This window comes from Danio rerio, chromosome 4 (genome assembly GCF_052040795.2).
Source record: "Danio rerio strain M-AB ecotype USA chromosome 4, GRCz13ab, whole genome shotgun sequence".
Taxonomy (NCBI): Eukaryota; Metazoa; Chordata; class Actinopteri; order Cypriniformes; family Danionidae; genus Danio; species Danio rerio.
The window spans coordinates 55,752,571-55,779,214 of record NC_141024.2 but is presented as its reverse complement, the minus strand read 5'-3'; the positions used below and the strand labels follow the sequence as shown (position 1 = coordinate 55,779,214).

General features: G+C 39.8%; 4 protein-coding genes across 7 annotated transcripts in view; 3 read left to right on the top strand and 1 right to left on the bottom strand.

The window, feature by feature from the left end:
* Positions 1 to 6,236, top strand: part of LOC103910510 (NLR family CARD domain-containing protein 3-like) — a 30,111-nt gene extending 23,875 nt beyond the window's left edge. Inside the window, exons 11-12 of one of the 3 annotated variants that reach the window (XR_015483308.2) lie at positions 2,574 to 3,570; positions 3,628 to 6,236. Coding sequence is in view for 2 of the 3 variants with exons in the window: in XM_087248498.1 (XP_087104624.1) it covers positions 2,574 to 3,103 (530 nt within the window). In the remaining variant the exon portion in view is untranslated. Of the gene's footprint in view, positions 1 to 2,573 lie in introns of all 3 variants that reach the window. The other 2 variants (XM_087248499.2, XM_087248498.1) reach the window with 2 other exon arrangements.
* Positions 6,237 to 7,787: 1,551 nt separating this feature from the next.
* On the bottom strand, positions 7,788 to 23,645 carry LOC103908679 (zinc finger protein). The gene is made up of 3 exons (NM_001441710.1): positions 23,603 to 23,645; positions 23,100 to 23,249; positions 7,788 to 10,687 (listed from the first exon to the last, which is right to left on the bottom strand). Exons 2-3 carry the CDS (start codon positions 23,182 to 23,184, stop codon positions 9,855 to 9,857), a joined length of 918 nt encoding a protein of 305 aa, NP_001428639.1. The 5' UTR covers positions 23,185 to 23,249; positions 23,603 to 23,645; the 3' UTR covers positions 7,788 to 9,854.
* LOC148682199 (uncharacterized) lies at positions 15,897 to 20,683 on the top strand. 2 transcript variants are annotated; one of them, XM_088650327.1, is made up of 4 exons: positions 15,897 to 19,629; positions 19,708 to 19,802; positions 20,196 to 20,246; positions 20,345 to 20,683. In XM_088650327.1, the coding sequence occupies exon 1, from the start codon at positions 15,897 to 15,899 to the stop codon at positions 17,481 to 17,483; it is 1,587 nt and encodes a 528-aa protein (XP_088506453.1). In that variant the 3' UTR covers positions 17,484 to 19,629; positions 19,708 to 19,802; positions 20,196 to 20,246; positions 20,345 to 20,683. The 2 variants fall into 2 exon arrangements, with proteins under 2 accessions (XP_088506453.1, XP_088506452.1); XM_088650326.1 differs by having other exon boundaries at positions 19,708 to 20,683.
* A 447-nt stretch (positions 23,646 to 24,092) lies between the features above and the next one.
* The window catches only part of LOC108183429 (uncharacterized), a 94,153-nt gene continuing 91,601 nt past the window's right edge, over positions 24,093 to 26,644 (top strand). The window contains exons 1-2 of the mRNA XM_087249010.2: positions 24,093 to 24,122; positions 25,008 to 25,157. Of these exons, the coding sequence (XP_087105136.2) occupies positions 25,073 to 25,157 (85 nt within the window). The 5' untranslated portion in view covers positions 24,093 to 24,122; positions 25,008 to 25,072. The remainder of the gene's footprint in view (positions 24,123 to 25,007; positions 25,158 to 26,644) is intronic.

Genomic DNA, 26,644 nt, shown 5'->3' with positions numbered 1-26,644 from the left:
TTGCTGTTTTTCTTTCTTTTTTTTCATTTTTAGATTTTACGTAAAAATACCAGCAGCTGTGGTTGCCAGTAATCTGCTGTTTTTAACATTCATAAATTCAGTTTACAGAATATTTCTGTTAAAAGCACATTCAACAGTCTGTATTTTTTATCGATCTTACACTGCAAATTTTAGATTTGGTAGATTTAACTACTTTAGAGTTAAAATTAACACTCCCTCAGTGTTTATATGGGAACCACTATAAGTGTTAAAATAACATTTTTGAAAGTGTTAAAATTTTTAACACCCAGAGTGTTAATTAGCAAACTCTTATTGTGTAAAATATCTGTTAAATGTATGTCAAAATACTGGCAGCAGTGGTTGCCAGTAATCTGCTGTTTTCAACATTTTACATTCGTAAATTCAGTTTCCAGAATATTTCTGTTAAAAATACATCCCACAGTCTGTATTTTTCATTCGAACACACGTAAGCCTTAAATTCCAGAGCAAAATCCTCACTAGTGTCCTCACTACAGAGGGCTGAACACTCAGACAGGGATGAAGTTAATGAGACAATTAAGTGTCTAATTAAAGGAGGATTGAGAATTGTTGATGAACAACTGTTAACAAGCAGAATCACTGGAGGACAGAAAAACACAAGCCAAAACCAAAGATGAAATCAACTCAGAAAAAAAAAACTCTAAATAAAATAATAATCAATAAAAATAAAACAAATTACACAATAAAAATGTTATTTTTCAACATCTTTAAAAAAACTCATCAAATTAAACAACTTATCATGGAGCTTCACCTATTACTGACCTTTGACTTTATTTCTGTCATGTGAACAAAAGCTCTTAATGAAATTTCTGTTGTTCATTTGAAGTCACCATGATGGAGGACAGAGTCTGCTTTAGTCGGGCTCTTCAACTTCTTACTATAAATGTCTTTTATTTTGGCTGCTATAGTTAGTGTTAATTACACTATTTAAACATATTGCATGGAAAGCTGAAAGAAAATTAAAGTGTCAGTTTGAAAAGATTATTTATGATATCATAGCCTTCCTTTCCTGCTTGTTTTCAAATTCAATATCATATTAGTTATGTGTGAGAAATAAATAATATACATAAATGAAACCACTGAAGCTCAAATAAAATAAAAACAATATTTACAATGAGAATGTTTGATCTATGGCAGAACTCAAAAACACACAGACATCAACAATTAGTCTTTGAATCTCAATGATGGTGACAAAAAAATAAAAATCAATAAAAAAAAAAAACACTACTGAAATATCACCTCCCAAAAACAACACAAAATAAAGGAAAATAAAGAAATTGTAAGAACATAAAGCTGCATAATTTATTCATGCTGCAATGCATGCTGGGAGCTTTGTACTATGCTGGCACCCAGCATGCATTGCGGCATGAACTATGCAGCTTTTTTTTTTTTTTTTTTAGCAACCACAGTTGAGGTTCATGTCCTGATTCTTGATGCCTGTGTGTCATAAAGAGCTAGCTGGAGCTTGAATGTTTAGTGCATGACACTCTAATTATTAAATGCATCCTAATCGTTTGTTGAATTTTCTATGAAGAGCAGCAGACTGCCAGTAGTATTGTCCCATGCAGCTTTAATACAACTATATTTGCATATCTTTATGAATCAACTTAATAAACACCTGAAATTAAATCTATAATAATTAAGCATAAACAGTATAGTTTCCCTTGACCTTTCTTGCTATAGCTAATGAGTTTTAAAAACACAGCTATAGCAGTTAGAGAAACATTATAGTATAACAGTAAAGCTTCAAGAGCTCAAATAAGCAGCCTCTGATCTCCATGATGGTGAGGTCAAATGAAATATTTTTAATAAAAAAAATTTAACCTCTGTTCATTGTCAAATATTCTTACAGAAATGAAGTCAAACTGTAATCAGTGAAGCTGCTTATGCTATTATTTAATGGAGTTGTTTAATCCTCTGTTTTAATTCAGTTGGTTTGGTGTGAGGCTGTGTCTGTAGATTTATTTCTTCCTTCAATTTCTTATTCCTTCAGTGATTGTGCTTGTTAACAGCAGGTGTTCAACAGCAGGTGTCTGAATTCACTTATTTGTGGTCATTCCCTCTGTCTAGTGGACTAAACTAATTGACTAATTTAAGGGCCAGGTGAATGAGGGTGTGGCGAGATTTCAGACACTCTGATTAGTTTCTCTAATACAAGGGTTTTCTACAAAGGTTATACATGTTACTCTGTATACCTTTATCTAACTCTAGAATTTTAACACTTTACTCTGAATTACCACAACACTTGAAATTTAACACCAATGAATTTGCTGTGCAGACACACACACTCACTCACAGACACACACACACTCACATACACACACACTCTCTCTCTCTGTCTCACACGCTGACACATGCACTTACACGCACACAAAAACACACACACACACACACACACACACACACACACGCACGCACGCTTTATCTGTCTCTTACACAAACACACACTCTCTTTCTCTCTCACACACACACACACACACACACACACACACACACACAGCTGTGGTTATAAATGTGTGTGTTCTTGTGTTCAGATGTCTGTTTCCTCACTCTGGATCCAAACACAGCAAACACTGAACTCATTCTGTCTGAGGAGAACAGAGAGGTGAAGAGTGTGAGAGAGAATCAGCCGTATCCTGATCATCCAGACAGATTTGATGTTTATCATCAGGTGTTGTGCAGAGAGAGTGTGTGTGGACGCTGTTACTGGGAGATTGACTGGAGTGGAGATGATGGTGTGTTTATATCTGTGTCATATAAGAGCATCAGGAGGAAGGGAGGAGGTGTTGAGTGTAAGTTTGGATTTAATGCTCAGTCCTGGAGTTTGATCTGCTCTTCCTCCAGATTCATATTCAGACACAATGACACAGACACTGATCTCCCAGTGAAGCCGCTCAGCAGGAGAATAGGAGTGTTTGTGGATCACAGTGCAGGAACTCTGATCTTCTACAACATCTATAGAGACACAATGAGCCTCATCCACTCAGTCCAGACCACATTCACTGAGCCGCTCTGTGCTGGGTTCTGGCTTTATTATCCTGGATCATCAGTGAAACTGAGCTGAAGACTGACGAGAGATTTAACCAGAATCCTCTGCAGGAGCAGTCAGCAGCAGTGTGTGTGTGTGTGTGTGTGTGTGTGAAAGAGAGATAGTGTGTGTGTGTGTGTGTGTGTCTAGTACACTCCTCTGAGGACTCTGTAATGTTTTGTCACGTGGGTTTGTTTTGTTTTGGTTGTGCACGTGTTTTTGTTATGGTCACGAGTTATGACGATACTCAGCTGTTTTGATTAGCTCGCCAGCTGAGGCTCATTATCATGCCTATATCTGGGCGATGCTCCTATCTTTCTTTGTCAGTTCGTTGTGTTTGCTCATTGTATCTGTCTGTGCTCAAGACTGTGAGGAGTGGCTACTGGACCCGGGGGCTGTTCCAGAAAGCAGGTTATGTGACATACCCGGGTAAGTTTGAGAGTAAGTAGGTGGATAACCTCAACTTTGGTTCCAAAATCGGAGGTAACTTCTGGGTATGTTAAGTAGCCATAGCAACTTACTCTCTGAAAATAACCTGCTCCGGAGCAGGTTATGTTCAGAGAGTAGGTTGCTATGTTTCAGAGTTTGTCTGTTTCAGAGAGTTTACTGAGCATTGCGTGCTCTTTTGATGAGAATATTTATGGATGTGGACACACAGATACAAGTTTTTTCGTTGTGAGAGGGTTATAAGTGCATAGTTTTTTTTATAACCAAATTCATCATGTTAATGTATTTAACAAACCTTTTTAAAATCAAATGTGACAAACCCCGGGTCTGCGCTTACCATAAAAAACATTCAGTGCAGCTCTTTGTATTCGCGTCAGGGCATTTTAGGCAACTGTACAATGTGGCAGTAGGACCACCTGTACAGTATGCCTGGCACTGAACTGTTTTTTACACTTTTGTACAGTTCCTTGGTCATACATTACTGCGTATCATTACACAGATGATACAGAGCACGGGAATAGCGTAGTGGACAGTGCGTCAATAAAGAACAACGGAGCGCACAACGGAGCGAGTTCGAATCTCACTTACAGATCTTGTGTTTTTTCTCTTCTTCTGCACCCTCACATTTTTCTGTATAATATTATAAGTGGCAGCCTTGTCTTTTGTAGGAAAATATATCTTTAATTTAAGATGTAGGACGTCATTCTTATATATACATTCACGCACACACACCTACATTTTTTAATATAATATTTTTTTCAGGTTTTCTAAATGCTATTGTGTGCATTAATTGCAGCCGATTTTAAAGCTCCATCAGTCACTAAAGGACACTGATAATATAAAATTTGTCCAAAGTATAAGTGTGCAGGTACAACTTAATTTTCTATCCTTAATCTTTTGGTGTTTCAACTATTAAACTCATTACTGCTTCCACTTACCAGCTCATCACACACCCCACCTCATCACTATGTTGAGGCTAAATGGCTGATTTTCAGGAAGTAATGATTCAAGTGTATAACACAAATATAGTAAAAAAAAACTATAAAGCAAATGTTGCTTAACACAATGTTTATTTTTATTATATTTGTATTATAAAATAGAATCATTACTGGGCACTACATTGTTACTTGCTGGAGGACAAAAGATACCCTTTTCTGCCTTATACGATGACACGTACCTGCAGCCTGACCCAGAGGAAATTTCAGTGACCCAAGCAGACAAAACAGATGGAAGAGTGCTAAAAAATATAATTAGTCAAAAAACTATGTTTAATCAAATAGTTTGGTCTGTTCATTTCTTCATTTCCTGAAATAAAATGAATGATTTTGTACACTGCTTTATACGCGCACGTTTCAACGTGTAACATATTTTTCATATACATTTCTCACCTTAAGTTGATGCTCATGTGACTTTATCTTTGAAGATGGACCTTATACAGCTACTTTAGAATTTAAATATGTAGATAAAAGATTTTGTGATCCAAGAGTAATATTCAAATATGGAAAAGTGCAGAAAATTCTTACACTGCTTGTTAGTTGAGGCAGAAGGAACTTCGTCTGCATGCAAAATAAAAAGAACCTAAAGCTATCTGACAACAATCACTTACAACAGTGACAGAGTGTGTGGTTTAAGTCAAAAACTCAACCACTGAAAAGCCTTTATTATAGGACACAGCAGTTAGACAGGCCTCTTTCTATTAGCCGCGTGTCAGAAAGAATATTCTAGAGTGTTAAATAAAGAGCTCCAGTAATTAAATATTACCTTTTATGATAATGTTTCTGTGTTTATTGACTTTGGACAGAGTTCTAGCTCCAGAAAGATTACAATTTCTATAAGCCTTATTAGTCAAAACACATATTGTGGCCTTAAGAAATTAATGGCAAGAAAAATAAATGCATGAATGGTTACACAACATACTCAAAAAGGATGTTTAAGAGTAGTTTAATTTATCATTACAATAAAATGGAGGGTGGCATGTGTAATTTAATGAACTAATAAATCTTCTTATTATTTATTTTTTATTTTCTTATCTATTTCTTATTCTATATTTCTTTCCTTCGTTGAAGCAGATGTGTAATCTCTGTGTTTAAAACCTCCAGCTTCGCCTCTGTAAAGTGCGTTGCCCTTTTTTCTCACCGTGACTTTCTATGGTGACTCGTGAATTCGGCGATCTACTGAAAATGCCTTCAGGTGTGTGCCGTGCACGCGCATTAACTCGCGGTTATCTTCAGGAGGTTGATTTAACTAACTCTTGTCACCTGTTTTGGAACCAACATACTCGCGGTAAGCAGGTTTTGGGTAAATCAACCGAGAGTTTAGGTTTTAGCAGATGGTAAGTTTACCCAGCTTTCTGGAATACCGCCCAGATGTTTTCTTTCCCTTATTTATTTATTTGTTTATGTGTTTGGCGCATGTACTCGCGTGCGATCGTAAAACTGTCCCCGCCTCTCCTTTCACTCCACCCCGAAGCCCCAGCTGGCCATCTTTGGCCCAAGATATTCAGCAGCCCAAAAAAGGCCGGCCGCTGGCCCCAAGAAAGCCCAGATTTGGCCCGATTAGGCCCCGGAAGTGACAGTGGAAACGCGGCTATTGAGTGTGTATGCATGTTTCCCAGTAATGGGTTACAGCTTGAAGGCCATTTGCTGTGTCAAGCATGTGCTGCATAAGTTGGCGGTTCATTCCACTATGGTGACTCCTGATTAATAAAAATATTCAAAACAAATGAATACATGAGTAATATTTCTATTTGTTGTAATGGCTTGTTATTGCAATAAAAAATGAATAAATACATTTTAAAAAAGCAGTGCAATGTGGCTGTAGGCTGTATATCAGCACTGATGGGAGGCGTATAATATGGGCTCTTTAAAGCTCTGTAGTGGTGCAAAAAAGTATAGGCAAATGCTAAGAGCGCTGTACGTCCAGGGGGCGCCAGAAATGAGCGGGGTTAAGTTGGTTTTGTTTTCAATATTCCTGACACATTCAGTGATAGATGGCAATAACTCAAAAACCTCTTACCCTAAAAAGATCTAAAGTGTGTTTCCTACAAAAAGACAAAGCTGGTTATGTTTCACAACTGTCTTTTTCGTTTTTTTCGCTCGATATTACGAGCACTGCTCCGTTTAGCCAGGAGAGCTGTGCTCGCGCGGAGTGGAGCTCTCCGTAAGGGACCATCGGAAAAGTGCTTCTTTTTTTTTTTGTTTTTTTTTTCCTCTATCCTGCTTGTTTTATTTTAAACTCAACTAATTTTCTCTTAAATGAGCACAACAGTTACTAAAGTAGTCGAATGCTTCATTCATTCATTCATTCATTCATTCGTTCATTATAGATCTGTGCATTCTTACATTATACCTCTGTTATCAAACAAAACACAATGAGAGATTCATTTGCTGCTCTTCACTAAATAACTATAGTAACTTTAATTAATATGCAAATACAATTAAAAGTTAAATAGATTTTATAGCTTTATTTAATTTCTGTATAAGCCATTGATTTTAATAGGCTAAACCATTTATTTTATTGTCAATATTTTCTAATGTTCGCTATGTATTCTATCATTTGAAGCTATGTGTTGTCCCATATTTTAACATTCCAACGTTGATAGATATGACATAACATTGCTAATCATTAAATAGCTATAGTGCTATCTGTTAGTTTTACGTCAGCAAATGTTATGGAAGGGCATAGATGTTTTGGAAAATAGTAATAGTAATGTAACTATCCCATCATTCCTTCCTCAAGCAAATGTGTAAATATTAGATCTATTCAGCAATAATGTTAATTGCATTGGCATATTTATCTGACATTTTCCCAGCTTGTAGTAGTCGATCAAAAAGCTGTTTAGTTTCTTATGACTTTACACTAGCAGTGGAATTTACTGCGATGTGTCGGGGCGCCACCTAAAATCTTGCCTAGGGCGCCAAATTGGTTAGGGCCGGGCCTGAGGCTGGGTATAACACAACATACAGACAAAATGTCAGTTTACCTGTAAAAGCCTTTAGTTTATATTTTAAACATACCTCCCCTTTATACTCTTTTAAGGTGAAACAAATGAAAATTCTATTACTTAAAACTTAACAGTTTAAACTAAATTATTTTACTTTTGAATAACAAGACTATTTCTTCTTAAACTCGCTTCCTCTGTTTCATTTGCATTCAGGTTAGGTCTGAAAGTAATGACAGAACACCACAGAGGTGTTTAAAATCATGCAAAAATGTACTAATTACTGTAGATGGGAAAGATATTTAAACATTTAAAAAATAGTCATAAAAAATATTTATTTTTGTATGAAGTGCATCTTGATGCATTTTTATTCTTATCTCATCTAAGCCTGCTGGCATTCTTTTGCACACGAGGATGGGATGGTCTGGAACAAATTATTCATTCTTTCAGAAAACACAAAGCAACATCACTGTAATTGTGTGTCATCACACACAGAACTATATTAGTGGTTATTCACTTTAGCTTGAGCACTGTCGGACAGACAAGGGATCCTGAACAGAGCCAATATGGACAATTAGTATTTTTTAACAACTATAAACAAATTTTTGAATAACACATCTTTGCATATAAGACTACTTGTTAGTGGTAGATAGCTAACACATGAACATTTTTAGCCTATCAAAAAAAAAAATCAGAATTTATTTAGCATATAGCTTAATTGATACATGTATAGTTGTTTAGCCTGCTTTATCATAGCAATCTATGTGTGTGTGTCGACCTGCTCTGAAACATCTGGAATTCTCAATATTCATTATTGAATCCTAAATTTTCAATATTGCATTACACTATCCTTAAACACAACAGTCAACAGTAGTAGTTTAAGTCATAGTGTATATGTTTTTGAAGTTTTTCCCCTTGTCAGTTAAAAAGTCCAATAACTGAGGAGATTGCATATAATAATTTGAGAGATTTAAAGGAGGGAAAGCTGTCCCGGGGGAGAGCCCTAAGCTCATAAGATCCCCGAGCCCTGGGCTCCCTTCTGCAAGTAGGGTGTGAGGGGAGTTTGAGCTCAGGTAATTCTTGATAAACTCCCCCGACTCGTTTCTGTTCAACTGACAGATATAGAGATGGCTAAAGAGAGCTATATGGCTTACTAAGAGCTCGACTATGGTGCCAATGTAGAATGTTCAGTTTAATTAGATCGGACTGTGGGAGGAACCTGGGGAAAACCTACGCAAGCACAGAGTTAACGAGCAAACTCCACACAAAGTGTTAACCGGTTCAGCAAACTTTAACCTGTAACATTCTTGCTTTGAGGCAACATTGCTAACGACGGGGTCACAGTCTTTTGGATGAGACGTTAAACCGAGGTCCTGACTCTCTGTGGTCATTAAAAATCCCATGGCACTTCTCGTGAAAGAGCAGGGTTGTAACCCCGGTGTCCAGGCCAAAGTCCCTCTATCGGCCCATACGATCATGGCCTCCCAATCATCCCCTTCCACCGAATTGGCTCTATCACTGTTTCTCTACTCCACCAATAGCTGGTGTGTGGTGAGCGCACTGGCGTCGTTGTCCTGTGGCTGCCGTCGCATCATCCAAGTGGATGCTGCACACTGGTGGTGGTGTGGAGAGACCCCCCTCATGATTGTGAAGCGCTTTGGGTGTATGGCCATACACAATAATTGCGCTATATACAATAAATACACATTACATTACATTACAATCTAGAAGGAGGGGGAGTAGGGGTGGGAGGGGAATTTCTCAAGACAAAGATAACCGAGGTAAGAAACTCTGGTTATTTATAGTGAGTTAGGAATCATCTGATTGGTGAATTATGTTAGCTAATGCAGGACCAGTTGTGGACAATCATAAACATGTGATCCTCTCGAAAGTAATTTATAAATAAACTTCACGTCAACGAACAGCCAAACTACATGAAAAAGCTGCCGTTTTGAATATACCAGTGTTTGTGTGGACAAGGCCTCAATTTTGAGGACTCTGCTCTCCATTGTGAAGCTTCATGTGAGTGTTGAGGCTTCTTTTATGTTTAAAGTCTTTTCCACACTCATTGCATCTAAAATGATCCTCTCCTGAGTGAGTCTTCATGTGTTTCTTAATGGAGTCTTTGCGTGTGAGACTCTTTTCACACTGATCACATGTGAACACTATGGTTCCAGTGTGAAAATTCATGTGGTTCATGAGGCTAGATTTGGTTGTGAAGCTCTTTCCACACTGAACACATGCAAACGGTTTCTCTCCGGTGTGAGTTCTCATGTGGTAATCAAGTGCGTTTTTACATATGAAACTTTTACCACACTCTGTGCATGTGTAAGGTTTCTCTCCAGTGTGAATCCTCATGTGGATCTCAAGGTCTTGTTTTTGAGAAAAACTTTTCCCACACTATGTGCAAGTAAAAATTCTCTCTTCAGTGTGAGTTCTCATGTGGACTTCAAGGGTGCCATTTCGCTTAAAACTCTTTCCACACTGAGGGCAAGAGTAAGGCTTTTCCCCAGTGTGAATTCTCATGTGTGCTGCAAAGTTTCCTGCATGATAGAAGGTTTGTCCACACTGTTGGCATGTGTACGGCCTCTCTCCAGTATGAATTCTTCTGTGCACTGCAAAGTTTCCTGCATGATAGAAGGTTTGTCCACAGTGTTGGCATGTGTACGGCCTCTCTCCAGTGTGAATTCTCATGTGGGTTTTAAAGCCTTGTATATAACCAAAACTCTTTCCACACTGTTCGCAGGTGTACGGTTTCTCCAAAGTGTGAACTTTCATGTGAACGTCAAGGTTCTGCTTTTGGCTGAAACTCTTTCTACACTGTGCACAGTTGAAAGGCTTCTCCCCTGTGTGAATTCTCATGTGCACCACAAGGCTTCCTGCATGAAAGAAGCTTTTTCCACACTGTTGGCATGTGTACGGCCTCTCTCCAGTGTGAACTCTCATGTGGGTTCTAAAGCCTTGTATATAACCAAAACTCTTTCCACAGTGTTCACAGGTGTAAGGTTTCTCACCTGTGTGAACTCTCATGTGAACATCAAGGTTTGACTTTTGACTGAAACTTTTCCCACACTGTTTACAGCTGAAATGACATCCAGATTTGGCTTTCCGAGGTCTTCCACGTGAAGTCTTTTTAGTCAGTGTGGGTTTTTCATTAGTCATTAGTTCTTGGGGTTTCTCTAACTGCTGTTTCTCCTCCATTTGATCAGTCTCTTCTTTCAGCACCACCAAGTCTAAAAAAAAAGTGAACTTTAGTATGAAGGCCCAAAGGAACAAGCATGAAATGGATGTTTCACCCACAAATAAAAAATGACCTTACCATTTACTCTGTGTTATGCAGTTTTGAACTTTTCCTTTTTTCTGGAACACAAAGTAAGCCAATCTCTGCGTTTTCATCTTCTTTTGAGTTCAACAGGATCAAGAAACTCATAAAGGTTTAAAACCCACACGAGGGAGAGTAAATGGTGAGGCTATTTTCATTTCTGCATCAACAATCCCGTTTAAAGGGTTCTTATTATGAACCTTTTTACAAGATGTTAAAGGTTTTGGCTCAAAATAAGATCAAATACCTTGCAGAATATTTCTCTATAGCTCTTTTTGTGCCTGTGGCTTTAAATGCAAACGATCAAATGAACACGCTCTAGATTAACCGTGTTCATTCATGCGTAACTTCCACTCCATTTAAACATTTTTAACTTGCTTGAAAGACACGATTGAGACAAATCCTGCATGTTGACAGCAAGTGCGTGTAATTGACGCTAATATTTTTGAGTTAGCATTATTGTACATAACTTATTCAAATGTTCTCAGTACTGGGTTGCAGCTGGAAGGGCATGCGCTGTTTAAAGCATATGCTGGATAAGTTGGTGGTTCATTCTGATGCGGCGACCCCTGATAAATAAAGGGACTGAGCCGAAAGAAAATGAATGAATGAATTTACGCAAATGCTTAATGCAACGTTTGCTTTACCTGGAGTAATGAGGAGATGGCGAGATGACATACTTTGTTACTTGTTTTCATTAATTTGTATTTTTGTCATTGTTTTATTGCCTTTGTGCATGTTCTGAGGCTTAGCTGAAGACCTACATGATGACATTTTATATACCTGACAAAATGTAGAAATGCTATCTAAAAAGGTTTCCTGCTGTTTGTCCAATCAGGGAGAGTGGCAACGTAAAAATACAAATAATAATGTTAACCCGGGGTTCGCAAATGTGAAACTTCTGTTAATAAACACCCCGGTTTATATTTTAACCCCAGGTATAGCATGAGCAGTGTGGAACATGATTACAGATAACCCAGGATTCTGTTTATCCATTGTTAGAATGACACAAGGTTAACAATTTAAAGTGTGAAAAGCCCTAAAACTACTCAGCATCAGCTCTCTGGATAACCAGAGTACAAAGAGACAACTGTCAATCATGTCATAGCAGTGATCAGGGCCCCATTTTAGAAAGGAGGTTAATTGAAAACTCAGAGTATTTTAACCCTGAAATAAGAAAAACCTCTGGGTTTTCCGTTTCAAAATGGCAGGTTTGTCAAACTGGAGAAATCAGGGTAAGTCAAGCCTGTTTCTGAAAGAGAGGTAGTGTTTTGGTCATTCTAAAACACCTTAACCTTTTCAGTATTAATGTATATTATTAATGACCTCCAGAGTGTCAAGAGCGTCTGTTCTCAGCGTCTCATGGCTTCAAACACCCCCACGTGTTCATTGTGTGTCAGCATTGTCTTCAAGGCGCGAGTACATTTATTAAATAAAGGAAAGATTGACGCAGCTTCTTCTACTGCAGTAAATTCCGTTTTTACTGTTGATATTTGGTGCCAGTTAATCAGGAAGTGGTGATTTTGTTCTCTTTGATTCGTAGCATGGAAACGCTGATTTATTTGCATATATTTTATGTGATATTCCAGTTTTGCACATAAATTTAATTAATATTTTTGGATGGAAACACAGCTATTGCCTACATTACAGTCACACAAAGAACAAATGTAAGTCACGTACGAGAATGGCTTGTCCTTTTAAAATAAATGTTTTGCTTAAATTCACTGTCCTTTGACATGTACTGTTACTGGATTAATAGGATTATTATTCGTTCTAAAACATTTTTTTAGTTCTGCTTATATTCTAAATGTCATATCAACCTCTACCACTTGATCAATAATAGAGGCAGACAAGTGCACTTTTAAATCTATTAAAACTGATCAACGTGTTTAAAAGTGGGAACATGGGTAAAAATTTAATGATCACACATTACATTACTCATTTTATTATACTTAAATATTTAAATACTTTAAATGTATAATTACGCATTAACTTCAGCAGCTATGTTTTCCCACGCTAACTGTTTTTGTTTCCTGATGCAGTAATGTTACTTTTTAAATATATGGTCATATTTGCTATAATTTTGCATGAGCACATCAAGTTCAGCAGGAGAAAGAAATGCTGATCTCTTTTTTCAGATGTTGATATGGTCACTTGTAATATCTGCGCTCCATTGATAATGCCTTTTTTATATTCATGGTGTGCGCGCTTAACTCTGAGTTGGTCTAGGCAAAGTTGATTGACCCAACTCATATTAACTATTTTGAAACAGAAAACTCTTGAGTTTTTAGTTTCTCTGTAAATCAACTCAGAGTTCAAGTTTAAACTCCGAGTTGGTTGAACCTCCTTACTGAAACAGGCCCCTGATCTCATATGCTATTGTTCTCTTTCGGGAACTCTACGCTGCGTCTCTTTAGGAGACACAATGGGATACCATCCCTCTTTTATAACCTTCTGAAGCACAGGTGTAATCAATCCAATGTAATTGGCAGGATGCAATGTGCGTGTGGCGTCAGACCGAAGGTATAAAAGCTCCACACTCACAGTGAACTTCAGCTTTTTCTCTCTTCACTCTGCGAATGAGTTCGTTGATTTTGAAGCACTCACAGCACTGATAAGGCACTACAAAAACCATTTAAACTGAATCAAAGCACACACTTTCATTTTCTATTTAAAAATTTGCAAAATAGAAGACATTTAGATCATGTGTACCGCCATGTCCTCGTTTCCTCACAGAACAGGACACGCATGATTTGTGTGTGCAGTGCCTCGGTCAGGAGCACGCACAGTCAGCCCTTGAGGGGGGTGGCTGTGTGCATTGCGATTCACTTCCTGGTCGAGTGCTGCGAAGTCGCCGCGCTCTGTTTGATAAAGAGCCGGCGGCAGGTGTGCCGATCTGGCAGAGGGGATGGAGACAAGCTCGAGGGCTTCTTCTCCTCCTTCTACTGTGAGATCGAGGTCCAGTCTGCGCGAGCTGGAAGCCCGTTCATCGGCTTCTTCCTCTCGCGCTGATGGGCGGCTGCTCCGCCTCCCGGATTCTGAGGGAGTCAAGAGTATGGAGGGCCTTCGGGGCCAAAATGACGTTCCCCCATTATGCCCCGAATATGATGAGCTGGCAGAGGTCCTGGCCAATGTAACAGCTAAATATAATATTAACTGGGAAGTAGAGAGGCAGGAAGTGCGCAAAAAAGCTGGTTTGTGTGATGAACGCATCCTGCCATCACGAGACAGGCCTCTGAGGGGGGGTCTTCCATTTAACAAAGATCTCCAAAAAGAGATCATTTACACTTGGAAAAATCCATACACTGCCCGTGTTATAAGCCAGCAGGGATCAATATATTCAGCCGTTGCTGGTCTGAATGAGCACGGATGCCGCACAATGCCGAAAATGGAGGAGCATTTGGCGCGCCATTTGCTACCTCAGGCATCATCGGCGAAGACCCCCCCCCCCTTGCCGTCAAAACCAGTAAAATTAACATCGATGTTAGTCGGCAAGGCATATGCGGCAGCAGGCCAGTCTGTTGGGTGTCTGCACACAATGTCACTTTTGCAGGCATACCAGGCGGACCTGCTGAAGGAAGCCCTTGATAATGATGGGGCGGGGCCCGATACAGTAAGAGAAGTACTTTGGGCCTCGGACCCGTCTCTCCGTGCCACCAAAGAAATAGCTAGATCTTTAGGCCGCTCTATGGCGGCCATGGTGGTAACGGAGAGACATTTATGGCTGAATCAAGTGGACATCAAGGAGGAAGATAAACGAATTTTCCTTGATGCTCCCATTTCGCCCGCGGGTTTGTTCGGCGACTCTGTAGATCGGGTCGCCAAATCGTTTGAGCGGGCGAAAAAGAGGTCGGGCTCCTACGGGAGCTTCCTTCGACCAAAAGGGCATCCTTCTGGGGCTATGCAGCGGGACCAGCCCCAGCCGTCAACCAGCTCATCTGCCCGGTATAGAGCCGAGCAAAAAGAGAGTGTGGCTTCTCGTCAGCCCCCAAAAAGGAAATGGGGTGGGAAACGCTCTCAAGAGGCAAAGACGGGGACATACGGTGGTCCGAGGACCATCGTTGTGAAACGGTCTGGGCCTCAGAAGAAGTCCTAGCACTGGGACTTCTTCGGGCAGCCCCCAACGAGGAGCAAAGGCCACCTCCTCGTTGCCCACAGGGGGTCTATCCACCAACCCTCCCACCGTTGGTGTCTCAGGGCGTGGAGACCCCCGGCGATATCCACAAACGTTTCATCCCAAAAGTGGTGACGTTAGTGGACTCGCCCCCTCTACTGAGGGTCCAAGAGCAGTTAAATCAAGGGCCTCCTGTGGTGAGTTCGCCTCAGTGCCCAGAGTTAGCTACTCAGGGGAACATAGAGACCAGTCTCGAGAGACTGGTACCCCCTGCAGAAATTTTTGGCAGAGTGGAAACGGCTGCCGAATGTTTCGCAGTGGGTCCTGCTTACCATAGAGTAGGGCTACAGAATTCAGTTTGCTTCACGCCCCTCTCGCTTCAACGGGGTGCTGGATACCCTAGTGAAGCCAGAGCAAGCTCTAGTGATGGAACAAGAAATAGAATCTCTTCTGAGGAAGAGAGCCATAGAACAGATCCCTCCTCTAGACATCGAGTCAGGGTTTTACTGCCGTTACTTCATCGTTCCAAAGTAAGATGGAGGGCTGCGTCCGATATTAGATCTAAGACAGCTAAATCGATCCGTACAAACACTGAAGTTCAATATGTTGACTATCAGCACCATCGTGTCACAAATACAGTCCAAGGACTGGTTTGTCACGATAGATCTGAAGGATGCATACTTCCACATCTCCATCCTCCCAAGTCACAGGAAGTTCCTCAGATTCGCCTTCGGGGGCAAGGCTTATCAGTACAGGGTTCTTCCGTTCGGCCTAGCACTCTCACCCCGCACATTTACCAAAGTCGTCGACGCAGCTTTGGCTCCGCTGCGGCTACAAGGGATTCGAATTCTCAATTACCTCGACGATTGGCTCATTCTAGCCCGATCGAGGGAGTTAGCGGTTCAACATCGAGGTGTTGTTCTTTCATAGAGAAATTGGGGTTGCGGCTAAACCAAAAGAAAAGTGTGCTTGTGCCAGCTTAAAAGACCACTTTTTTAGGTGTGCTATGGGACTCCACGACGATGTTTGCGTGTCTGTCCCCCACCCGAATCGAGTCAATTCGGGCAGCCGCAAAGAGGATCAGACTGGGCCAAGCCATCACAGTCAAACAGTTCCAGAAGCTGTTGGGTCTACTAGCGGCAGCCTCCAACATAATCCCATTGGGTCTGCTACACATGAGACGATTACAGTGGTGGCTCAAAACCAGGGGGTTTTCCCCGAGGGGAAATCCGTTCCACACAATCAAAGCATCGAGGCGTTGCCTACGAGCGTTATCAATATGGAAAAAGCACTGGTTTCTGTCCCAGGGCCCTACACTAGGAGTAATATCTCAGCGCCTGGCTCTGACATCAGATGCCTCACGCAAGGGCTGGGGAGCGACCCTGAGGGGCCTTCCCGCATCGGGACAGTGGAGGGACCATCATCTCCACATGCATATCAACTGCTTGGAGATGTTAGCAGTGTTTCAGGCTCTAAGGCACTTCTTCCCTCAAGTGAGAGGTCACCATGTGTTAGTGAAGACCAACAACACATCGGTGGTCTCTTATATCAACCATCAAGGGGGTTTGAATTCGCGCCCTCTGTGCAGGTTGGCGAATCAAATCCATCTGTGGGCTCAGGGGAGGCTGCTCTCTCTGAAGGCAGCTTACATCCCAGGTCCGATGAATGTGGGAGCGGACCTCCTGTCGAGACAGGGGTTGGAGCCTGGGGGATGGCGACTACACCCAAAAGTGGTGGCGGCCATTTGACAGAGATTCGGCAGAGCCGACGTCGATCTATTCGCCTGTCAGAAAACAACACATTGCCCATTGTGGTTCTCCCAAACACATCCAGCACCTTTGGCGCTGGATGCCATGGTGCAGACGTGGCCGAGGCTTCGTCTGTACGTTTTTCCCCCAATCGCTCTGCTCCCGGGAGTCCTGGAGAGGGTCCGTCAAGGGGGGTACAACCTATTGCTGTTAGCCCCTTATTGGCCCACACGAGTGTGGTTCTCGGACCTAGTGTCTCTCCTCGACGGTCTCCCATGGGAGAATACCGTCCAGAGAGACCTCCTGTCCCAGGCGGAGGGAATGACAGTACACCCCCGCCCGGACCTCTGGAAACTGTGGGTGTGGCCTCTGAGGGGGCCCACCTTGTAGATCTTGGTTTGTCAACTGAGGTTGTTCAAACCATACTAAGCTCCAGAGCTTCCTCCACGAGGAGATTGTATGCCACCAAGTGGAAACTTTTTACTTCGTGGTGTACAGACCACCACCTGGATCCAGTCCACTGCCCTGCGGGGTCAGTGCTGCAATTTCTCCAGGAGCGTTTTGAATTCGGTTTGATTCCGTCAACGCTTAAAGGTTATGTAGCGGCAATGTCCGCATACCGTACTGATGGTCTTGGCAAAGACCCTCTGGTGGTCAGATTCCTCCGTGGAACGAGGTTGAGGCCTGCCTGCGCCAATAGGTTTTCTACTTGGGATTTGTCGATAGTGCTTGAGGGCCTGTCGACAGCCCACTTTGAACCAATTGAGGATGTGTCAGAAAAGTTTCTGACCCTTAAAACGTTTTTTTTGTTGGCCATTACATCCATCAAAAGAGTAGGAGATTAACAAGCATTGTCTGTAGCTCCCTCTTGTCTGGAATTCTCACCTGGTATGGTGAGAGCATTTCTGTACCCCAGAGCAGGCTATGTTCCTAAGGTCCCCACTGAGGTGGTGCGACCTACTGTGCTGCAGGCCTTTAATCCTCCACCATTTATGACGCCAGATCAGGAGCGCTTGAATCTGCTTTGCCCAGTGCGGGCACTAGATGCATACGTACATCGTACGTCCGCTTGGCGGACAACACAACAGTTGTTTGTATTGTATGGCTCACCCAAAATTGGGGCGCCAGCATCTAAGCAGTCTCTGAGCCGGTGGATAGTCGAGGCTATTTCACTAGCATATGAAGCCCTGCATCGGCCTCTACCTGAGGCGATCAGGGCTCACTCAACCAGGAGTATGGCGGCTTCGAAAGCCTTTCGTTCTGGCCAGTCCCTGACTGGCATCTGCAATGCAGCTGGGTGGTCTACCCCACATACCTTTGTAAGGTTTTATCAGTTGGACCTGGACCCTACTCCGGGTTCCAGTGTCCTAGCAATATAGGAGAACTCATCCCCGGCATGTAAAACTTTGGCGTGTTTGGGATAGTGTTCCCATTGTGTCACCTAAAGAGACGCAGCGTAGAGTTCCCGAAAGGGAACGCGTCAGGTTACGAATGTAACCATGGTTCCCTAAGGGAATGAGACGCTGCGTCGCGTTGCCATACTTTTTCATACCTGGTGCGCTCCGTTCGAGAGGTATAAGCTGAAGTTCACTGTGAGTGTGGGGCTTTTATACCTTCGGTCTGACGCCACACGCACGTTGCGTCCCGCCAATTACATTGGATTGATTACACCTGTGCTTCAGAAGGTTATAAGAGAGGGATGGTATCCCATTGTATCCCTAAGGGAACAAGACGCAGCGTCTTGTTCCCTTAGGGAACCATGGTTACATTCGTAATCTGACGCGTTTTAGAACTTCAGTTTCCTATTGGAGAAATAACCAGGAATAATAATTGAAATTTGTTTATTAACTAATTTCGAGAGGATCACATGCTTATGATTTATCACTGCCGGTCTCATATTAGCTAATCATTATCTTCCAATCATATGAGCCCTAAGCTACTATAAAGAAGTTTTCAGTCCACCTTAGCTTCGTTTGGAAGAAACCCCCCTTCCTCCCCAATTCTCCTCCTTGACCTTGATCGGGCGGCACGGTGGCCCAGTGATTAGCACTGAGAGCCTCACAGCAAGTACACCACCGGCCTAGTTTCGGTGGGCGTTTCTGTGAGGAGTTTGTATGTTCTCCCCGTGTCCGCGTGGGTTTTCCCCGGTCTCTCCAGTTTCCTCCCACTGTCTAAAGATATGCATCATGCTTAAGAATCAAGCACGCTTTAGCCCCCTTCACAGGTGTTCCCTTAGCTATCGCAGTCGGGGAGTTCTGAGATCCACCGAGCTCAGGCTCCCCTCTAGCTCTGCGAACAGGGGGAAGCCCCGGGCTCGAGGATCCCTTGAGCTCGGGGCTATCTCCCGGGACAGCATGCCAAACAAGCTTTGATAGATTATCAGCTAAGTGTGAATTCTTGAACCGGCTATTTGCTCTACAAACAAGTGTGTTCATGACTATACATACAAAGAAAAATAATAAAATTAGAAAATATGACTTTGCAACATTAAGCAGCATTAGGTATGGGCCAGTATACGTTTCTGACGGTATGATGACCTTGAATAAAAATATCACGGTTTAACTGTATTGTGATTACTGCTCTAAAACATATATATATATATATATATATATATAGCAGATGTTATGCATTAAGCATTTGTGTACGCCCATTACTAACTGGGCATTGTTAAGAGGTGTATAAAAGTCCATCTGAGATAAGTGGAAGTTGCACCATCGTCCAGCTGACTCGATGTGGTGTGTGTGTCGCTGCCATGCGTCTGGTATGTAGCGGCTGTTTAAGCCCTTTTCGCTTTCGTTTTAAAGTGTGTTTTGGTTTTAATTTAGTTTTTTGCTCTGGAAGGCTGGTGTCTGTTCGGCTGCTGTTGCACTGTAGAGTGGCTGCTGTGGGGCATCGTAAGCTTTATGAAATGGAGTTTCATGTTGCTGAACTTTCCCTTGTGATGTTTGTTGACATTTCTGCGAGCTCCCGTGACTGCTGTCTTCCCGGTCGGTAAGTAGAGCGATACTGCTCATACATTTTGTGCATTTTGTACAACTAGAAATAGAAACTGATTTTTATATCTTTTAGCTAGTTTTTAGTATGGATGCCTTGCTCTGCCGGAGGGATGACTGGCATCTCGTGTAGCGGTATGTGAAACCCCTGTAATCAACTGTATTTGGAAGGTATGTCGGTTGATTGTGCTCTGTTTTATCATACGTTGCACTGCGGCTTGAGCATCTCCTGCACTTGACATGCTGGATGCTGCTGTTTTGTTTCTAGTTTTGTTTTGTCTTCAGTTGTTATGTTTCTAGTTCTGTTGTTTCTAGTTTTGTTTTGTTATATTTGTGTTTTTGAGTTGTTGTGTTTTTTTTTTTTTTTGCTGCTTTTGTATCAGTGTTTTGCTTTTTGCATATTTGTTCTCTTTGATCTTTGTTTCTTTTGCATATTTACAAAAATAGGAAACGTAAAATAAGTTTGTGGTCTCGAGGACTGCTTTACTTTGCTTCAATTGCTGCATTTGTGGTGCTTTGTCCTGTTTTAACATTGCGACCTTGTGCTTTACACTGTATGATTAGCTGGGGCCTGTCACCTCCGTGCCCCCCTGAGTGGCTGGTAGCCGCTCTCAGGTAGTCTCTCATTTTGATGCTTCTGTGAGCCCATTTAATATATGTGCTTGTTGTACTTTTTATTTTTTTTCTAATTGTGGTTTTTCTTCTTTCCCTAGGAGCTGGGGGTGTCTAGTACAGGCAGTCGGGCCGCTGTGTGGCGTGACTCTTTTTCTATTAATTAGTATTTTGCCCACTTGTGTGCATTGAATTTCACTGTGTGGTGTTTTAAATCAAAGTGTGCACGTGTGAATCTGTGGGTCATTTTTGGGCCCAGTGCCTAGCCTGCCCGACTGTGGTGAGCCCCAGCTCCTCTGGTTGGATGAGGATTTATCTTTTTTCTTTTTTTGTAATTGCCTCCACTAGTGCCTTTTTAAAAAGAGTGCATGTGCCTGTCTTTTAATATTTGTGGTCCAAAAATAATTGAATTGTAATAAAAGAAACCTTATTCTTCTATATCCACGTCTCTTTGTCAGTAGTATGAAACCTGTATTTTATGTCCTAGCAAATGTACTGGGTGGCGTAGTAGAGCTCTAATTGCAATAGTTTGTGTTAATTTGGCTTTAGTGTGCCAGTTATTGTATTGGTCTTGCGACCAACAAAAAGCCTTATCCCCTCTGCGCGCCACATATATTTTAAATGTCTGGGTAAAAAAACAAAACAAACCAAAAAATTCCCTTTGAACTAAAAATTTTTATTTGAGAAACTTTTAAAGTATTTTGGAGCAGTAAACATGTCAGGCAAGATTATTCTGATGAATCATTGACTTCTGCTGTCTTCACTAGTTACAAAAGCACAGATTTCTTTACGATTTAAAACGGCATCTATGGATATATTTTCTGCTGGAGATACTGTTGTCCTGAAAAACTTAAAACATAAAAACCTTACATTCTAATGTTTGCATATCATCAGCATGCTGTAATCCATTTCTAACAGCAAAAGTCATTTTTAGGCTAGTTTGTTTTACCAGTTTTAGTCAGTGCAATGCTAAACGTTATTGTTCCACTATAATTTGTTTTTGTCTCACGTTGTCCCACAGCAACATCATATAGTTTAGAATACTGTACAATGTTTTATAATGATTAATTATTTTAGTGTCCATTTCATTCAGCATATTTTTAATTAGGGGCATCCATGTTTTCTGACATACTTTAAACCAGGGTTTCTACAGGTTTCATCAAGTTAAATTTAAGACTATTAAAGACATTTTTAAGACTATTATGAATGAAAATTTAAACTGATGAAGGGCTAAAGCAGTGGTCACCAAACTTGTTCCTGGAGGACTGGTGTCCTGCAGATATACCTTCAACCCTAATCAAACACACCTGAACAAGCTAATCATGCTCTTACGCCCTATTCACACGGGGCTTCAGCGTCAACGCTTGACAGAGGGCGTGTCTGAAGTTGGAGCTGAAACGATCGTCATAGAAGCGTCAGCCAATGAAATTCAGTCAGCAATAGGCCACTGTCTGAGCTGGTGTATTTGCATACAGCGATCTGATTGGCTGACGCTTCCGTCGGCGCTTGAAAAGTTGAGCTGGTCCCAACTTCTGCAGCGAGGAACGCTTCTGAAGCGGCGCCGACGGATCCACAATGCAGTTCGGCAACGCCTGACGTCACCCATTCAAAGTGAATGGGAAGCGTTGACGCTGACGCCCCGTGTGAATAGGGCGATACTTGGTATACTTAAAACATCCAGGCAGGTGTGTTGAGGCAAGTTAGAGCTAAACCCTGCAGGGACACCGGCCCTCCAGGACCAGGATTGGTGACCCCTGGGCTAAAGGCTAAGGAATTTTTTAAATGGCCAAAATGAATTTTTTTTTATTTGTTCTATCAAAAAAATATGATATTTAATACATTTAATAATAAAATAATAAATTAATAATAAAAAATTACCATATTTTAGATATTTCTTAGCAAAAGATTTTAAATATTGTGTAAAAACAAGCAAGCTTTACTTGTATCCACACAATTTTTTTCCAACATAAACATCGAAAAAATAATAAAAAAATAAAAAAATATTTTCAACGTTTTAAAAACTATAATAAACTAAATTTATGCGCAACAATCTGTCCAGGTCGATGTCCTCAGCAGTAAATACATGGAGCACATTTAAACAAATGTTATTGTAAGGAAAATAATTAAACCATTATGATAAATAGAGTTAAAATGACCTTTTTGAACATAAGTTGAAAGTTATATTGAGATGAATTGTTGGTTATTGCATGGGTTTTGGCCAGAGTACGAAGCAAAACATGAACAAAGGAAAATGAAGACTTGTTTAAAAAAAGATTCAAGACATACAACACAATATTTCAGTAAATTTAAGACTTTTTTAAGCCTGAAATTTGGATTTTGGAATTTACAATTTTTTTAACTCGCGGAAATCCTTGTTTATACACAATAACCCTGGTAATTAGTTATAATAATAATGATGTAATTCTAACTTGGATACTATCTGTGAGAACTAACAACTACTAGTAACAATGGAAAGTACTAAGCCAACACTATCACTGTAATAGCAGATATCTTCTATGAGAATACTTTTTAATTTAATGTTTTTATATATTTTATATAGCGCCAGTGCTTAAGAACTCTTTACACACAGTGGGGGTACAAGAAAAGCAATAACTAACGAATTAAGAAGGTAGGAGACTAATAATACATAAAATAATGACAAAAGACCTGGGGACAAGTAACAAGAAAGAAACTCATTCCTGTCTTTCAATGAGTGCTTATGTGCGTTTAGGAGAACTAGGCAGCACACTCAGGGCTGCAAGATGGACTTAATTTAGTATTCTTATTATTAAAATATATCTGAATGAGGATCAGATGACTTTTCAAGATCAAATGTCTTTGAGAATAAAAATCAACCTGTTTGTTCCTGTGGATCTTCCTGTTTGACTGGGAATGTTTCTTCAATCTTCAAATCTTCACTCTCCTCTTTAATAAACGCCATCTTTATAACAGTGTGGAGATCAGTCGCTTCAGCAGGAGTTTTTCTCTGTGTTTGGACACTTTATCCTGTTTAAAATGAACAAAACATTTAAAATGTCCTGATTAAATAAATAAAACAATGAACAGAAACAAAATAACTTTTCTTCAACACTTGCTTCAACAGTTTCTTTATATAAAAGTAATTAACAAAAATAAATCAGGTAAAAGGTTTCATTAATACTTATTACACACTTTTCTGTTAACCCACTTTATTTAAACAATTGCCTGTAAATACTGAGAATAAAATAGTACTACGTTGTATAAAGGGTTAAAATAATATGTCCAACAGCAGGAACATAATTTAACATTGTATAAAAAAACTAAAACTTTAGATCATTAACTTTAAATAGGTTTATATCTGTAAACGTTTTAAAACAAACCTTACTCCAGTTGAATCACAGCGCTGAAGCGGCGCCGCCTGATGACGTCACTCGCCGCGTCAAAATAAAAGTATTTTTTGGTTAGCTTTTTTCCATTTACTGTTGCAGTCATGACAAACCTTTAATGTAAATATTTTAAGACAAAGGTTTAATTTATTAAATAGGATAATGTCACTTCATTCTAAGTATGTATAAGAAATGGAGTACTAGTTTTAATCAGCTCATTTGTGGCTATTGTTTCTTGCTCTGACTTACCGGATTTATTTTTGTTAATTACTCTCATATAAAGAGAAGTTATTTTGTTTCTGTTCATTGTTTTATTTATTTTAAACAGGACATTTTTATTGTTTTGTTAATTTTTAATAGGGTAAAGTGTCCAAACGCAGAGAAAACCTGTATATAATAAGTCATGACTAAGAGTTAGTGGCAAAAAAAAGGTTAAAAAAAGACTTTTATTTGGGCGTGGCTTGTGACGCCATAAGCCTGCGCCGCTCTCGCGCTGTGATTCAACTGGAGAAAGGTTTGTTTTAAAGCGTTTAGCATATATAAAGCGTTTGATTAAAGTTTCAGGTTTTTCATTTAGTGCTAAATTATATACCTGCTGTTGACAATATAATTTTAACCCTTTATTTAACGTATTACTATTTAACTCACAGTAATGAGGTCTATTGTTTAAATAAAGATAAGATAAACCTTTTGTTCCCGAGAGGAAATTTGTCTTGGGCAAAAAAGTGCTATAAGCAGACAATAATATAAATAAAACAAACAAAACAATTAAGAACATACCTGAAGAAAGATTAAGTGAAGTAACAGTAAAGTGTGTAATAAGTGTTATAATGAAGGTTTAATTTATTAAATACCATAATGTCATTCCATTCTAAGTACATCACTATAAGAAATAGATAAGAGGTAAAGTTGGTTTTATATTCGCACATTCGTTCATTCAGAAGTTTATATTGTTTACCATGTTACTTTGAATATTTGATCAGATTTATTAGCATGCAAGTGTGACTTCTATACAACATTAACACTGTTTATATGACTGTGAACAATGTTGTACTTTGATAGTCATTGGCTGCTAATATGATTTCACTATTTAGAGTTTGCAAAATATTACTTTTATGAAATTATATTATAAAGGGAAAAGTCAGAATGTGTGAATAAACCAACCTATCTCTATGAAATTGAGTACTAGTTTTAATCAGCTCATTTGTGGCTATTGTTTCTTGCTTGAGAAAAGTGTGTAATAAGTATTAATGAAATCTTTTACCTGATTTCTTATAGTTAATTACTCTCATATAAAGAAACTGTTGAAGCCAGTGTTGAAGAGAAGTTATTTTGTTTCTGTTCATGGTTTTCTTAATTTTAAACAGAACATTCTTATTGTTTTGTTCATTTTAAACAGAATAAAGTGTCCAAACACAGACAAAAACTCCTGCTGAAGCGACTGATCTCCACACTGTTATAAAGATGGCGTTTATTAAAGAGGAGAGTGAAGATGTGAAGATTGAAGAAACATTCACAGTCAAACAGGAAGATCCACAGGAAAAAACAGGTTGGTTTTCATTGTCAAAGACCAACTCAGTCATTTGATCCTCATTCAGATATATTTTAATAATAAGAATACTAAATTAAATCCATCTTGCAGCCCTGAGTGTGCTGCCTAGTTCTCCTAAATGCATATAAGCACTCATTGAAAGACAGGAATGAGTTTCTTTTGTTACTTGTTCTCATGTCTTTTGTCATTATTTTATGTATTATTAGTCTCCCATTTTCTCTACCTTCTTAAGGTTATTGCTTTTCTTGTTCCTCTACTGTTTATAAAGCGTCCTTGAGCACTGGCGCTATATAAGATAAATAAAAACAATAAATTAAAAAAGTTTAACTGAGCTGACGATATTTTACCTACAGTATTCTCATAAAGGATGTCTGCTATTACAGTGATAGTGTTAGCTTAGTACTTTCCATTTGCAAATGTCACAATAATCACAATTCCAACTTCTTTATGGGTTTAAACTTGTTTCTAGTAGTTGTTAGTTCTCACAGATAGTATCTAGAATTACATCATTATTATAATAACTAATTACAGGGCTAATAACTGGGTCTTTAAATGTCTTAAATTCCAAAATCAAATTTTTAGGCCTTAAAGAGCATATTGTAGGTTAGACACCCCAGTGAGACAATGTGTGTAAGAGTAAAGTAGGCACTAGATTTTCTTTAAAATATACGTTAAAGTTTATTATTAAGCCGTTTGGAGTCGTTTTTAGTCACGGAAATTTACTTCTGCATCTGAAAAATCGCCAGACCGGAAGTGAAGTCGGATGAGGGAGTTCGTGCAAGTAACACTATGAAGACAACGGATCGCGGTGCGCGTTTGGATGCCGAGATAAGATATTCTGAGAGGCTCACACAAACGACAGACCACAGCTATACAATTATAAGCCTGTGGACAGACCAGCAGACAGAACAGCAGAGAAGTGTAATTTAACTCTATTGTGAGAAGAAACGAGCAGGTTTATGGTGAGGCCAGTGTTGGCTTACAGCAGGGGTGTCCAAACTACGGCCCGCGGGCCATCTGCGGCCCGCAATCAGTTTTGTGGCGGCCCGCGAGGCTTTTTATAAATATCAATATAATCTGGCCCGCTATACAAAAAATGAACGCAATTCAATAAATAACCACCGGGTGTCGCTATTACACGCATTCAATTAAGCAGCAGTTCTTGTTATGATCTAACTATCTATCTATCTATCTATTTATAGATAGATAGTTAGGAAATTTTACAGTATGTCTGATAATATTTTTTCTTCTGAAGAAAGACTTATTTGTTTTATTTCAGCTAGAATAAAAGCAGTTTTTAATTTTTATTAACCATTTTAATGTCAAAATTATTAGCCCCTTAAGTCTTCAGAACAAACCATTGTTGCCTAATTAACTTGCCTAATAACTTAAATTTGACTAGTTAACTTAACTAACCCAGTTAAGTCTTTAAAAGTCACTTTTAAGCTGTATAGAAGTGTCTTGAAAAATATCTTGTCAAATAT